The sequence below is a fragment of the Neomonachus schauinslandi genome, chromosome 5 (assembly GCF_002201575.2).
Source record: "Neomonachus schauinslandi chromosome 5, ASM220157v2, whole genome shotgun sequence".
Classification (NCBI taxonomy): domain Eukaryota; kingdom Metazoa; phylum Chordata; class Mammalia; order Carnivora; family Phocidae; genus Neomonachus; species Neomonachus schauinslandi.
In genome coordinates this window covers 73,035,066-73,051,963 of record NC_058407.1, presented here as the reverse complement: position 1 = coordinate 73,051,963, position 16,898 = coordinate 73,035,066, and the positions used below count along the sequence as shown (strand labels likewise).

Below are 16,898 nucleotides of genomic sequence, written 5' to 3'. Positions count from 1 at the left end.
GAGTCATCAGGGTAGGGCATGGAAATGGCTGAGATCACCCAAGGAGAACTGATACAGTGAGATGAGATGAAACTGAAAACAAAACCGGGAGAAACACTAATATTAAGGGATAGGAAGAGAAACTAAAAAAAAGATAGATAATGAGTAAACACAGAGGTAGAAAAAGAAGCAAGAGACATTTCCTTTTTTTTTTTTTTTTTTAAGATTTATTTATTTGAGAGAGAGAAAGAGAGAGTGCACAGGAGGAGGGGCAGAGGGAGAAAGAGGGAGAGAAGCAGACTCCCCACTGAGCAGGGAGCCCAACGCAGGACTCTGGGACCCTGAGCTCATGACCCAAGCCAAATCAAGAGTTGGACGCTCAACCAACTGAGCCACCCAGGCGCCCCCGCAAGGGAGGCATTTCTGTGGAAGTCAGAGGAGATGAGGGTTTCAAGAACAGAGCAGTCAATTTTGTCCAAAATGATGGGGAATTCAAGTAAAATAGAAAGTGAAGACAGGCCACGAAATTTTTCTCTAACCTATGTCAGAATAGTTCAAGCAGAAATGAAAACCAGAACACAGTAAAGTAAGATGGTAAAAACCCAGGCTGTTCTGAAAAGAACTATGGTGATAAGAAGGTGGTAAAAGAGATAGCATGAGGGTGAAGCAGAGTCAAGATATCAGGAGGAAGACATGAAGTGTTTCTTATGGAAAAATATAAAAAGCTATTCTGCAAAAGAAAAGTTTTAAAAGGTATGTACATTCAGGGCTTCTATAGTATGTATCTTAGATAATAATAATAATTACAGATTACTTAAGGAAAATACAGTTAATCACGTTTGAGGTACCTTCCTATCCCATATACTACTCTCTGCCCCGGACTCAAAGCAATGACATTGGTAAGGACCACATGTTACCACCTTCACAATCACCCCCAAGATATCCAACCCCATGGAAGTGTCCTTAACTGCCCAGTTATCATGCCCTCTAAAAAAGTAGTTTTAACTGAGAAACAAAGAAACTATATTCAGGGAGAGTGGGCACTTGAAAATCTATGTCCACTCAGGGTTTGGGGAGTTCATTTTTCCTACGTGCACAAAGATGAACAAACAGAGAGATTTGGTCTTCGGAGAGAAACAGAAGCTCAGAGAAGAATCATAATGGAAAGAATATATGGCCTCAGAGGGAGAGAAATCGAGAAAATAGCTTTCTCGGTCCCAGCCCACACACCTGTTTCTAGCTGCAGTTCCTATAAGGGCAAGCTACTCATCACATTTATGAGATGCTCCTAAATCTCTTTAATATTAACCACCTACATGTGAGGTAAATGAATGCATTTTCTTTCCTTGCAACGAAATTTTGACTAAAAAACAGAATTCTTTTTCTGATTCTTCCAGTGGAATTTGGAAAACTTCCAATACAAAGCAGTTAAGTTTTAAATGTTCAGCCACAATGCTATAAATCTTATGAGAAGCAGGAAGGTGACATGGCAACTGCAATGAACAGTACTTATGGGGAATAATGAGCTTATTACAGTATTCATTTTCATTTTGTAGAAAAGTCAGTCAGAAAAACTATTCTTTGGGGGCTCCTGGGTGGCTCAGCGGGTTAAGCATCTGCTCAGGTCATGAGCTCCAGGTCCTGGGATGGAGGCCCGTGTCAACCTGGCTTCCTGCTCAGCAGGGAGTCTGCTTCTCCCTCTTCCTCTGCCCCTCCTCTCTGTGTGTGCTCTCTATCTATCTCTCAAATAAATAAAAAATAAAATAAAATCTTTTTTAAAAAAAAAAAAGGAAAGACTTTTCTTTGAATGCTTCTTCAGTGATTCTGCTCTATGCTTCATAACAAAAATGAGTATCACAGCTTCCTTACAATGAAGGACAAGAACAGTAGATTGTGATTTTTACCAGCTTTCCAGTTTCCCCAAATCACCCTCTTAGCTTGGAATAACGTTCTCTCTCTTCTCTGAATCATGACATTACCCCTCTCCAAACTATATTGGAAATTATATTCTGATCAATAGGCTACAACAAGAGAAGTGAAAATACTCACCCCCCGACCCTCTGGGCACGACTATGACTCCACCCAACCTCTCACCTCTCAACCCTGGCACGACTACCAATTCTACATCCAGGTACTCAGATTCCACTTGGAACCTGGTTAAACTCCTTTCAGAATGCTGTTTTCAGCCCTCGTGCAGCCCTTCCTCCTAGTTTGGCCTAATTCCATTCCCACAGTTCAAGCAACAGGCTGATCCGATCATCAGTGCTCGGCCAGAGAATCTCGCCCTCATCCCTTCCTCCAGACCTCTGCTTACTTCTGATGTCCTTGCTGTTCCTGAACCTGGGAATGTCCCCAGGGAACAGTTGTGGCCTGGGAGTAGAGCTCTTGAGACAAGAGCAGTGGGTAGATGGAGGGACGATCAGAACCCAAAAGGAAGAAAAAGACACTGTAGGTGACCTTGAGGATAGACTCTATATGTCCCTCTTGCTCATACTGTACCCTCAGAAACTGACATGGTGCCAGCAAGAGGAGGCACTTAGAAAATATCGTTGAACGAATGGACCACAAGGACAGGAGAAGTAGCAAATCACTCTGCCTACACCCAAGAACTTCTCATTCTCTCAGAAGTGAAGCCTCTCCAAATGACACGGGCTCACTATTTCATCTTGCTTAACCTGATCCAACTCCAAACTCTGCAGGGAACTGGCAGCATGTCTTTAAAAAATATGTAAGTAAATAATAAAAAAGATTAATCCATTTCACCTACGAAAGATATCTTTGCTTTAATATGTTCCTCCAAATGTTATTCTAGGGTCCTTGAAAAATGCTATTTATTTTCTATAACAATTATTACATGAAAAGTTGGGGACATATATCTTTAATATTAATCTACCAACATAAATACCAATCATAAATCATGACATTGTAATTTATATTATGGAATCATCATTAAAACATAAAGTATAAACTTACATGTTTGGACAGGTTGGGGCTCTTGGAATCAACATCATACCTATAAGATTAAAACAGAAAACTCAAATTATTTCCACAAAATAGAGCTACAGAAAAATATCAGTATTTTACAAGAAAACATAAATAATATAAATAGAATCAATCATGAAAAACGAGCAAATTTAGAAGTTTCTTATAATCTGTCATATATATGCCAATGGTAGAATTCACAATCCCTAGGTCCTTTTATTTCCACAACCTAAGTAGAGGTCCTGATATTTTCAGTCAACAATTCTGCTGCTTGATAAGGAAGTTTAAAACTGTACCATTGTTAAAAAAGTTTATAAAGTAAAAATAAAACAAAACAAAAAAGTCTTCTTGTTTGTGTGAATCAACAGTATCCTAATACTGCTCAAAATTCCCCAACAACTGCAATTCCTCTCCACTGGGTACCATTAAAAAAATAAGCAGGTTAACAGGCTGTCATTTGTGTTCATTTTAAATTTTTATTTAGCATTTTAAATGCTACCATTAACTTTGAAATTTGGCTAAAGTAATGAGACATTACTTTTCCCCAATCACTGGACTTAGAGAAACCATGTGTTTTACACAAAGAGAAATGCATTCATAGAGGACTATTTTCTGTTCTGTTTTTGACCAGTTGGTACTGGAAATAAATGATTTCCTAGAAAGATCCTGGGAAAACATCACTCACTATCACTTTAGCCCCTCATTTTAAAGAATTTGTAGAAAAAGTAAGATTGCTAATAGTCAAAACAACCTCAAATCGCTGAAGTCTTAAGTAGGAAAGTATCTGTATTGGCTCCAGTGTTTCTCCCAAATCAGATTCCTTTCACACTCCTTGCGCATAGCTTCCTACCAAAACTTAACTGCCTTTTTTTTTTTTTTAAAGATTTTATTTATTTATTTGACAGAGAGAGACACAGCGAGAGAGGGAACACAAGCAGGGGGAGTGGGAGAGGGAGAAGCAGGCTCCCCGCAGAGCAGGCAGCCCGATGCGGGACTCGATCCCAGGACCGTGGGATCATGACCTGAGCTGAAGGCAGTCGCTTAACCAACTGAGCCACCCAGGCGCCCTTAACTGCCTTTTTTTAAGGTTAATTCAAGCCTTCGCTCTCATATAACATGAATGTTTTTACAGAGAAACAGAGCATCTCAATCAATAAAAGGCAAAGAAACAGAGTTCACAGAAGGTACCAATGCTGAGCAGAGGTTCGCTTACTCCTTAGCAAAGCAGGTTCAACCATAGACCACCTTCAAAATTGTGTGATGCAAAAATACCTGCCTGGGAAGAATTGCAAATTACTCTCCTTCCCATCAGGGCATTCGGATCACTCCGAACAGCTGTAACCTAGAATTTTCAATCAGCTCATTGCCAACATCTACTGAAAACCTACAGATGTTAGTACAAAAAGTATTTCTTATGCAAGACAATTTTTTTAAGAGTAAGACTGAAATTAGCAACTACAGCAATATCAAAGGTGAAAAATAACTGTGCTGGCTTCTTCCCAAGAATCGGAAACCATTTTCTATAAAGGGTATACTGTGGACCAGGGAGAAATAACATGGTGTGCTCAGTTCTGTTAAAGGAGGCAAAAAGAAAAGGAGTTAATGTTTTCATCACCAAGAGTTTAAGTATCTTCAAATACAATCCCCTTTCATTGCCTTTAACAAAGCTTTTTTAATGCTAATATCTCAAAACTATGCAATTGACAGCATCCGTCTGAGGGCTTTAGGTAATACGTTGGATTATAATGCATTTGAAATTATCATGAGTTTTCCTTCCATGGAATTTTCCTTCTAACTTTTCTAAAAGTATCAAAACCACCCTGGGCCTCACCCTCAGAGGTCAGACGTAAACACTACATACTAGAGAGTTAAAATGTGTGTGTGTGCTGAGGTGTATGAGTGGCATACTTTCATTAAGGAGAAGAGATTATATGGAAAGCAGAAAGCTAAGTAGTTTACCCCTAAGAGGGTGCATCCCCACTGCCTAAATTTACTCAGGCCAATTCTGTAAATTTGAAGCTGCTACTGAAATATTATTACCAGAGTACCGAATTGGCAGTAACTGACTTGGGTGGATCCTAAGGATCATGTTTGCAAATAGAAGTAACAGATATTGACTAGAGTTTTTCCCATACTTCTGAAATTCCAACGAAGGCTCTAACCAAAAACCAAAGATGCTAAGTATCCCCTCATTCTTGGCTCAGAGGTGCTCAAGAGTCACTCTCATTAGAGTCAGACCCTTCTCCACAAACTGACTCATAAAGTGACAGGCTATTCCTACTTCTTGGGCAGCAAGAGGAGGTTTCTTCCACTCCCCAAAGCCAAGAAGGGTAACTCCAAAATCTGAGGTGCCTGAAGAAGGAGAAGACAGCATCTGGTTTCCCAGTCAGATGCTGTTGAGCTGTAGAACCTACCTACGAGTCTGGCCTGTGGCTGCCAATAAAAGACAATGTCAGGTGACAGTCCTAAGAAAAGCCTTCTGAGAACAGAGGAAGAAGCAGAGTTACCTTTGCGCTACCCTTAAGGTCTAGATTCTTCAGAAGAGACGAGACCCACACCTCAGCCCCAGCTCATCTACCTTTCCAGCTCATCTACCTTTCCTTCTTCCACCCCTGCTCCCCTGCAAGTAGCTAAAACAATAGCTCCAACTGAGGGGAGAGGAAGTGAAGAGTTCTGAAGTAAGTTTGAGATTAAAGTTTTAAAGTGAAGAGTAAATATGATTAACAAAATAAGATGGTTCTAATAAACAAAAGTGACTGAAAACCCTCAAAATTAGACCTTGACGTTGTTAAGGGAGTCCTTAACCAATGGGAAAAACTGGAATTAACAGTACTGGGAAGAAATTTTTAAAAACTTACTTTCCTCAAAGTCTTGAGATCCTTCAAAAATAAAATACAATAACATTATACATTCCACAAATATCACCATTGATTTATTAAGAAGGAAAATAATTTGCTAGGTAAGTCAAATCTAGACTCCTAACTACCTTGTGCTGTTCCACTTTAAGTGAAAAAACAAGAGTGAAAAAGATTGTATCTCATTTCTCCTATTCTCCAGCTCATGTTATATAGTGATGTGACTACCCACACCTCTTGCTCAAAGGCATTTTTGTGTAGTTGTTCTGCCAATAATAATTTTCAATTGTGACAAAAAAGTGATTTATGAAGTACCAATACCACTATCAGTATGATAACTGTAACAAAATCAATAGATGCCAAAGTTTATGACTTTATCTGTGATACATACACAGCATGATGACAGAGACCATGTCTCTTAAATGAAGAAGTACACATCAAGTCAAAAAGGCAGGAGAATTTTAGAATTCAGTTGATAAACTAATCTTAAATATGTATCTCAGGCATATTAAAGTAACAATAATAATTACTATGGATTAATCAGAACTTACAGGAATTTGGTCCAGTTGTGACAGGAAGACATATTCATTCTATCTCTCCCTCTCTTTCTCTGTCATTACAACTTTCTATCAGCATTGAAAGTTAAATTTAAAAAGGCTCCTGAACACCTTTTCTCAAACCTTCCATAATAGGCAATTCTTTACATCACACATTTTCCCAGCTTCTTTTTAACTGTTTTTTTTAGAATTTTATGAAATCAATGGACAGATTAAATAAAACACAATTCTGAAAAACATTTATATCTGTCTATTGGCCAATTCAGACTACTGTGTTCTTCAACATCGCTGTTCCTTCAAGCGGACATGTTGTCATAAATGCATTGGAGTATCGCTGTAGTTCTCTGGGAGATGCAGGTTGGGGTTACAAATGATTTTATTGCCTACTTTATCCTGTTTTTATTTTCCAAATAGCCTACAATGAATATTTCTTCCTAGGAATTGCACATTGCTAAGACAAAATTTAAAAACCAATTATACCCAGTAGTGCAATTACTGGGTATTTACCCCAAAGATACAAATGTAGAGATCCAAAGGGGTACATGCACCTCGATGTTTATAGCAGCAATGTCCACAACAGCCAAACTATGGAAAGAGCCAAGATGTCCATCGACAGATGAATGGATAAAGAGGAAGTGGTATATATATATATACCATGGAATATTATGCAGCCATCAAAAGGAATGAGATCTTGCCATTTGCAACGATGTGGATGGAACTGGAGGGTATTATGCTGAGCGAAATAAGTCAATCAGAGAAAGACATGTATCATATGACCTCACTGATATGAGGAATTCTTAATCTCAGGAAACAAACTGAGGGTTGCTGGAGTGGTGGGGGTTGGGAGGGATGGGGTGGCTGGGTGATGGACACTGGGGAGGGTATGTGCTATGGTGAGTGCTGTGAATTGTGTAAGACTGTTGAATCACAGACCTGTACCTCTGAAACAAATAATACATTATATGTTAAAAAAAAAAAGAAGAAGATAGCAGGAAAGGAAAAATGAAGGGGGGGAATCGGAGGGGGAGATGAACCATGAGAGACTATGGACTCTGAGAAACAAACTGAGGGTTCTAGAGGGGAGAGGGGTGGGGGGATGGGTTAGCCTGGTGATGGGTATTAAAGAGGGCACATACTGAATAGAGCACTGGGTGTTATATGCAAACAATGAATCATGGAACACTACATCAAAAACTAATGATGTAATGTATGGTGATTAACATAACAAAAACATAATAAAAAAAACTTACCTAATTGTAAAATTTAAATAAGTATAATTTATCATATGCCAATTATCTCTCAATAAAGAAAAAATAATAATTAGGTATACTAATGAATAAATAGATACACATAACTAATGAAAAAATACAGTGTTTTCCACACTTATTTGGGTAGATATGCTGGAAAAAATCACGAAGAAAAAGAAAGAGAGAAAGAAGGAAAGAAAGAAAGAAAGAAAGAAAGAAAGAAAGAAAGAAAAGAAAAAGAAAATCTGCTCAGGTTAAAGGTTTTATGTGAGATTTTCTCATGGTACATGGTAAATAAAAAGGAATTAATAAAAGTGATATCAAAAATACTACATGAACTAAGAATATACTTGTTGCTTTTCTTGATAATCAGGTATCCCTTTCTCTGGCCCTAATTGTTTGAAGTTTTCAGAGATGCTATACAATTGAAATAAAGCTCTTTGAATCAAATAGCTGAAATTAACCAAATGCATTCAAAAGATAAAATGATACATAATTCAATTTTGCAATATGCTTTCACATTTTTTTTAAAGATTTTATTTATTTATTTGTGAGAGAGAATGAGATAGAGAGAGAGCATGAGAGGGGGGGAGGGTCAGAGGGAGAAGCAGACTCCATGCTGGGCAGGGAGCCCGATGCAGGACTCGATCCTAGGACTCCAGGATCATGACCTGAGCCGAAGGCAGTCGCTTAACCAACTGAGCCACCCAGGCGCCCATGCTTTCACATTTTGAACATTACATAATTTCTGTGAAAATTACTATAATTTTTAGAAAAGAGAAAGCTGAAGAAGTTAAAACATATCAATTACCTACGCTAATTTTTGTCACTTTATTTCTTCTTGTCACACAGATGAAATGATGTAACATGCTCCCATTCCGATCAAACATAACGATTTCCTAGACAGTCTTACTTTTGTTTATTTAGATAGATTAAATATATTCTATCATATTATTATATTCAATGTGCAGCAGAATACTTGAAACATATACTTTCATCAGTATTAAATAACTAAGGCAAAAATAAAGATATCCCAGTTTAGACTTCCTAAAAATTTAGAAATTCAGGTTTTGTAGCATTTAATTACAAACTATTTTAGGCAAAATCTGATCCTTTGAACATATTACACTTTCTGGGCCTTGGTTTTCTCATTTACAAAAATGGATTAATTCCACTTCAGAAATTTGTTGGGTGGGTTAAAGTTATATATGCATATGATTCTATTACAAACTCTGAATAAGAGTAGTAGTATTACTAACAAAAATAACCTCTTTTTGTCTGTGCCTACAAAACTTATATACTAACTCTCAAACTCCATGAGCTTCTGTAACTATTTCATTTAGTTTATAAGTGGAAGAGATTTGTAACGAACATATTAAACCATTTTATCATTCCTTCCTTCTGAATTTCTGCCAGTGAATGTATTGGTTCTGTTTTCCTTTTTTTTTTTTAATTCCCTGAAACACATACAAGTTAAACAATATTATTGATTTATCATCAAATACTAGGGAAGTATAGGATGTTCTAGCAATGCCCTAACTTCCTCCTACTTTTAAGTCTTCCCTTGTTCATGCTAAGTATATCTAGTAAGCTTACAAACATGACATAAGTATCAGGTGCCTCCTTAACCTAATATATTCTCATTTGGACTCACTTTACCTAATATATTCTCATTTGGACTCACTTTACCTAATATATTCTCATTTGGACTCACTGGTTTGTCAAAGTGATTGTTGAAAAGCTACCTGTTTAAACAGGCATAATATTTGAAGACTAACCAGCACTGAGTTCAGTGGAATTACATTTCTTGCACTGGACACTTTTTAAAACCCACTAGCTTCTGCAGCCTCATCTTCAGTAGAGATGAGAATGTGATCACTAGTCTCTGTGTACAGGTAAATCATTCTTTACCTTCTTTTCCTCTCCAAAATGATTAGCCCAGCTTTTAATTTTTGCTCCTTGATCTACTGACTAACAAACATTTGATTGTTGTCCTCCTTTTGAAAGCACCCTTCTTTCCATTCCACTTGTGAAATTCTGTAATAGCCACAGTTACGACATAGGTGATAAAGGATGAGTAGGACATAGGCTTAAGAAACTAGGGCCAAGTAGGGACAGTGGTGATATAGTCACCCGGTAGCAGCTGCTTGTGATGGTGACAGGGGCCTTTGGGCAGACAGCAACCAAAACAAAATAGAAATGATTCTGAAAATCAGAGCTAAAACACAGGTAACAAGTTCAGAGATCAATGCCTATAGGACCTTGGCTTTACAGGCAAATTCTACCAAACTTTAAAGAAGAATGAATACCTATACTTCTTAAACTATTCCAAAAAATAGAAGGGGAAGGAAAACCTCCAAATTCAGTCTATGAGGCCAACATTACCCTGATATCAAAACCAGATAAATACCACATCAGAAAAGAGAACTACAGGCCAAAAATTCCTGATGAACATAGATACAAAAATTCTCAACAAAATACTAGCAAACTGAATTCAACAATACATTAAAAAAATCATTCACCCTGATCAATTGGGATTTATTCCTCGGTTGCAAGGGTGGTTTGATATTCACAAATCCATCAATGTGAAACATCACATCAATAAAAGAAAGGATAAGAACCACATAATCATTTCAATAGACGCAGAAAAAGCATTTGACGAAGTACAACATCCATTCATGATAAAAACCTTCAACAAAGTAGATTTGAAGGGAATATACCCCAACATGGTAAAGGCCATATATGAAAAAACCCACAGCTAACATCATCCTTAATGGGGAAAAACTGAGAGCTTTTCCCCTAAGGTCAGGAACAACACAAGGATGTCCACTCTTACCACTATTATTCAACATAGCACTGGAAGCCCTAGCCACAACAATCAGAGAAAAAGAAGATATAAAGCATCCATATTGGTAAGGAAGAAGTAAAACTTTCACTCTTTGCAGATGACAGGATACTATATATAGAAAACCCAAAAGGCTCCACCAAAAAACTGCTAGAACTGATAAACGAATTCAGTAAAGTCACAGGATACAAAATCAATGTGCAGAAATCTTGCATTTCTACACATCAATAATGAAGCAGCCAAAAAAAGAAATTAGGAAAACAATCCCATTTATAATTGCACCCAGAATAATAAGATACCTACGAATAAACCTAACCAAAGAGGTGAAAGACCTGTACTCTGAAAACTGTAAAACAGTGATGAAAGAAATTGAAGATGACACAAAGAAATACAAAGATATTCCATGCTCATGGACTGGAAGAGCAAATATTGTTAAAATGTCTATAGTACCCAAAGCAATCTACATATTTAATGCAATCCTTATTAGAATACAGCACTTTTCACAAATTAGAACAAATAATCCTAAAATTTTTATGGAACCACAAAAGACCCCAAAGAGCCAAAGCAATCTTAAAAAGGAAAAGTAAAGCTGGAGGCATCACAATTCGGGACTTCAAGTTATATTACAAAGCTGTAGTAATCAAAACAGTACGGAACTGGCACAAAAACAGACACATAAATCAATGTAACAGAAGAGAAAACCCAGAAATAAATCCATAATTATATGGCCAATTAATCTTTGACAAAGCAGGAAAGAATATGCAATGGAAAAAAGTCAGTCTCTTCAACAAATGGTTGGGAAAACTGGACAGCCACATGCAAAATAATGAAACTGGATGGCTTTCTTACACCATACACAAAAATAAATTCAAAATGAATTAAAGACCTAAGTGTGAGACCTGAAACCCTAAAGAACTAGAAGAGAACATAGGCAGTAACTTCTTTGACATCGGACTTTGACATAGCAACTTCTTTCTAGATATGTCTCCTGAGGCAAGGGAAACAAAAGCAAAAATAAACTATTGGGACTACATCAAAATAAAAAGCTTCTGCACAGTAAAGGAAACAATCAACGAAACTAAAAGGCAACCTATTAAATAGGAGAACGTATTTGCAAATGACATATCCAATAAAGGGTTAATATGCAAAGTAAGTAAAGAACTTATAAAACTCAACACCTGCCCCCCAGTGATCCAATTAAAAATGGGCACAAGACATGAAGCGATATTTATCCAAAGAAGACATCCTGATGGCCAACAGACACATGAAAAGATGTTGTTTGTTATCACTTACCATCAGGGAAATGTAAATCAAAACTACAATGAGGTATCACCTCACTTCTGTCAGCATGACTAAAATCAATAATACAAGAAGCAACAGGTGTTGACAAGGTTGTGAAGAAAATGGAACCCTCATGCATTGTTGGTGGGAATGCAAACTGGTGCAGCCACTAGAGAAAACAGTATGGAGGTTCCTCAAAAAGTTAAAAATAGAACTACCTTATGATCTAGCAATCCCACTACTGGGTATTTACCCAAGAATACAAGAACACTGATTCAAAGGGATACATGCACCCCTGTGTTTATAGCAGCATTATTTACAATAGCTAAATTATGGAAGCACCGAAGTGTCCATCGACTGATGAATGGATAAAGAAGATATATATATATTATTTGTGTGTATAATATATATATATATATAATGTTTTATTATTCAGCCATAAAAAAGAATGAAATCTTGCCATTTGCAATAACATGGATGGAGCTAGAGAGTATAATGCTAAGTGAAATAAGCCAGTCAGAGAAAGACAAATACCATATGATTTCACTTATATGTGGGATTTAAGAAACAATACAATGAGCTAAGGGAAAAAAAATAAGAGAGAGAGGGAGACAAATCAAAAAACAGACTCTTAATTATAGAGAACAACTGATGGTTACCAGAGGGGAGGTGCGTGGGAGGATGGGTTAAATACATAATGGGGATTAAGGAGTGCACTAGTTGTAATGAGCACAGGGTGATGTATGGAAGTATTGAATTACTATACTGTACACCTGAAACTAATATAACACTGTATGTTAACTAACAGGAATTAAAATAAAACTTAAAAAGCGTATGGGATCTCTAAGTTGGTCTCAAAGATTAGAATCAGGAATGAGTACTCTTGTCCACATCTTTTCATCCTAAAATTTGACTCTGAATTATTTATACTCTGAAAATTTAAAAAATTGTAAGAAATTTACATACCAGGATATTTCCTGTAGGATTACAGGTAATAGTAAAAGTAGAACAATCCAAAATGTCCATCAGTAGATGTCTGGCTACATAAATTGTGTTTTCTCAAGCAATGAAAATTATGCAGCATTAAAATAAATGAAACATCTATATAATATAGTGGCATAAAAAGATATCTGAAAAATTCAAGTAATAGGAAAATATTTGTGATTTTCTAAATATTGAGATTCCCATATGTTTGTGTATCTTTAAAAAAAAAAGATCTGCAAGTATATACATCAAGTCATTTACTTTTTTTTTTTTTTTTTTTTTTTAAGATTTTATTTATTTGACAGAGAGAGACACAGCGAGAGAGGGAACACAAGCAGGGGGAGTGGGAGAGGGAGAAGCAGGCTTCCCGCAGAGCAGGGAGCCCGATGTGGGACTAGATCCCAGGACCCTGAGATCATGACCTGAGCCGAAGGCAGTCGCTCAACCGACTGAGCCACCCAGGCGCCCAAGTCATTTACATTTTTGGTTGTTTGTGGGTTGAGGTTTTTTTTTGGTATTGAACTAACAGGAAATTTTCACTTTTAAACGCCTATATTATTTAAAGTTTATTAATAAATATTTAGTACTTTTAAATGAGAGAAAACAATGCAAATGAACAAACAATGCAAATGAACAAACAATACAAATGGCCGGTTTTAGGATAAAGTTGAGTCTAAAAGCAGAGGGAAAAAATTAAGCAGGTATCATGCTGGTGTGAGAGAGAAGAATTCTTAAAAACGGCTGCTATGAAGTCCTGAACAATGGGAGAACCATATTCAACATGATTTATATGTGGCTTTTAAATAACAACACTATGTGCGATCTCCATGATAAACATGGTCAGGAAATCATTATATTCCACTTTAGGATTTTTTCTCAGAAGTATCATTTTTATTATTTGAAAAGGGGTTTCAAGGACATAAGAAGCAAATGGGTCATAATAAATTTTGCTTGATAAATATAATGAATACTTAGAACTGCTATAACTCTTGAAGGAAAGGGCCTGGTATAAGAGTCTCCTTTTTTAAACAGAAGGGTATTTTACTGCACACATTTTAGAAGAAAACGAGAAAGGCTGTTCATGGTAAATAACTTTCTTTTTACATTAGGAAGCAATCTAGGACTTTTTCAAATAAGATATTGATAGCTTTTATCAAAAAATATTTATAAATTGTGACAGCCTGGTACATTTTATTGTTTCCAGCTATTTAAAGACATTTCTATTTTTAAAGACTTGCAATGTTCATAAACTCTCTTTTAATCTAAGTACATACTATATGTTATACTTTTCCCTCTCAATAGATTTCCTTTGAACAATATCCAAATACTTCAACAACCATCAGAGTTTATATCTGTGAAACAAAAACTCAGTAATGAATAATATCTTACAAACAAACTGACTCCAGATTCTCTGCAGACAAGAAGTTGAATTTAACAATAATATTTTGATATGCCTAATTCAGCATCAAAATCACAGGAGTATTAAAAATATCAAAAATTCTGGTTCCAGCATCCTGGGTCTTGGAAATATGAGGCCACGAAGAGATAAAAGGAAGCAATAGTGGTGATTAACATAATAAAAAAAAAAAAAGGAAGCAATAGTTAGGCAGAGATCCATATAGTATACAAAGAAGCAGCTGAAAGAAACTTCAAGATCTGAGGGATACCAGCCATGGAGTAAATGAGATCACCTTGGAGTATATGTGGAACTTGTAAAGAAACCACTGAAGCCGAAGATGGTTTGAAAGGATGTCCATATATACCACCCAGCATTTTGGCATAGTTAAATTGCTTACTAATTTTTTCAATAAACATAGAGCCAAAAACCTATAAAATACAAAGTGGTGCTAGGAATAGTGCTCAGGCCACACTCTAAGTAGAATTAATCTGGTTTCCTGCCAATATAATCTAGTATTTGTGCAACCACACCCAGCTATATGTTACAAAATTTGCCTTTAAAAGTCAATTTTTTAACAATGCAAGTTATACCAGAACTCACAAGTCAAAACGAAGGTTCTCCCTTTCTTCAAAAAAGTAGTCCAGGATAAATTTTCGTACAAAATCAGGATTTAAAGTATTATCAATCACTTCAGTCCTTCCAAACTGTAGAGAAAAAGAGAGAGAGAGGTTAAAATCGAGCCTTGCACGGTTACCTATTACAGTATAGTACCTAGTATTAATATAGTTCCTTGAAAACATAAGCTATAAATTTCCAAATGACTGGATAAAGTAAAGTCCTGCAGAAAATTTTCTGGAGACAAAATCACTCCCTCTTAGTCACTCAGGGATATCTGAAAATAAGCACTGAGTTCATTCAAATTATTAACAGCAGCTTCTGAAAATTCATATAACAAGCTGTAACACTTTCTCCCCTCTTTTCCCCCCTTGAAAGCCAAATCCCATTCTAGTCAAAAGAAGTTATTTCTCCCTTAAATTTTAATGTATCACAAATATTTTTCCTAACCTAGTGTATAACCAGGCTATGCAACATATATTCTTATAACTAGAGGGGTCCAAGTATTCATAATCACTAAGTCCTCTACACAAAACAGTTTATTAGCCATGTTTTGGGGAGAACTTTCTTATAATCTATTACTTCAGTCATTTGGGTTTTCTTTTGTTTTGTTTTGCTTCGCTTTAATTCTTATGGTATCTAAACAGCCTAAAACAGGACCTATAATACTGTTTTTAAGCTAGTGAGTTGCACTTTTGCTTAAAAAAAAAATAAGTTTCTCTATCTTAGGAGAAGTGGAAACCAAGAAACAAAACTTTCTAGTCAGGAAGGCCACCAGGTTCTGCTTCCAAAGTCAGAGCAGAAATATAAATAAATTTTACAACTCTTTATTTTTGTATTCAGCTTACATTCTTCCCCTCCTACTCCCATGGAATTCTAATAAGGTAGTTTTAACCTTTGGTTCTGAACAGCATTATGCATGCCATCTTATCAGAGAATGAACTTTTATTAAAGCTCACAGAAATATTATTTTTTAATAGGAATAAGAAAACTGTGCTAATCCACTAAAAAGTGAAGGTCATGCTTACATAAATTTTGATAATAAAACTACTGTACAAAATACTGATGACAAAGGATTTACTACGGCTATTGCTAACTAATTATCCAAAAAAGAACTAGTTTGCAGAGGCTTATGTATCTGACAATGTTTTATATCATGGACCAATATCATACAGACAAACCACAACTTAGGTCATTAATTCAACATTTCCAAACTAGTGAACATTTACTTTAAATAATAATAGTAATTACAGCCACAATTTACCGAGTACTTACTTTGTTTCAAGTACTTTTCACACATTACTTTAAATCTTTGCCATAACCATGAAAGGTAGGTATTATTAGTCCCACTTTAAAGATGAGAAATCTTTAAAAATAAATAAATAAAGAGAAAACTGAGGCACAGGATTCACTTTGGCTACAAAATCTACATTCTTTCTAGGACTCTCCTTTATTTCATGTGAGGCCTTGAGAAGATCCAACAATGAGCCTATCCATGGTTTCTAATTTTTAAAAAGTGGGATTGTACCAAATAACCATGTGCTGGCAGTGCCCATGCACCCTAAAAGAGCAGTGCAGAGGTCAAGAAGCTTAAGTCTGAACCAGACACAGCCTGGGCCCTCCCAGCCTTTCCACTCTGCCTGGAAGCTCCCCAGGCCACAGCAGACAGCACCAAACCAGCAAATGCACAACACTCTTGAATAGAAATTCAGCCAGGATCCATATTCCCTGGCACCTAAATCCCTCTTGTGGACTTGAACCCAAACTCACAAGCAGAGGAAAGAAGACAAAGTGAAATTTCCCAGTGTGAGCCCCACTGAGTTGCAAGCCAACAATTTTCCAGGGCCTATGAGCCATTAAAACATCCACAAGCCTGTTCGCTAGGGGCGGCTAGCTTATCAGCAATATGGGTAGTTGCGTATACTCCACTATCTCAAGTGAAGATTAATAGGCAGCCATTAAAATTTTAGCTAATCATCTACATACTATGAACACTTATTACAATATGCCTTCCCACACATAGTCCTGATGCCTTCGACCATATCACCAGTAACCTTCACATTGCAAAATCCGGCAGTCAGTCACTCTTCGGCCCTTCTCACACTAGACTGCTCAGCAGCATGGGGCATGGCTGTCCTCTCTTTCCTTTCTGAA

General features: G+C 36.5%; 1 protein-coding gene across 1 annotated transcript in view; it reads right to left on the bottom strand.

Annotated features, from left to right (window-relative positions):
* Positions 1-16,898, bottom strand: part of CPNE8 (copine 8) — a 227,887-nt gene that overhangs the window by 148,124 nt on the left and 62,865 nt on the right. Inside the window, exons 4-5 of the mRNA XM_021690383.1 lie at positions 14,730-14,833; positions 2,953-2,992 (exon numbers count right to left, since the gene is read on the bottom strand). Of these exons, the coding sequence (XP_021546058.1) occupies positions 2,953-2,992; positions 14,730-14,833 (144 nt within the window). The remainder of the gene's footprint in view (positions 1-2,952; positions 2,993-14,729; positions 14,834-16,898) is intronic.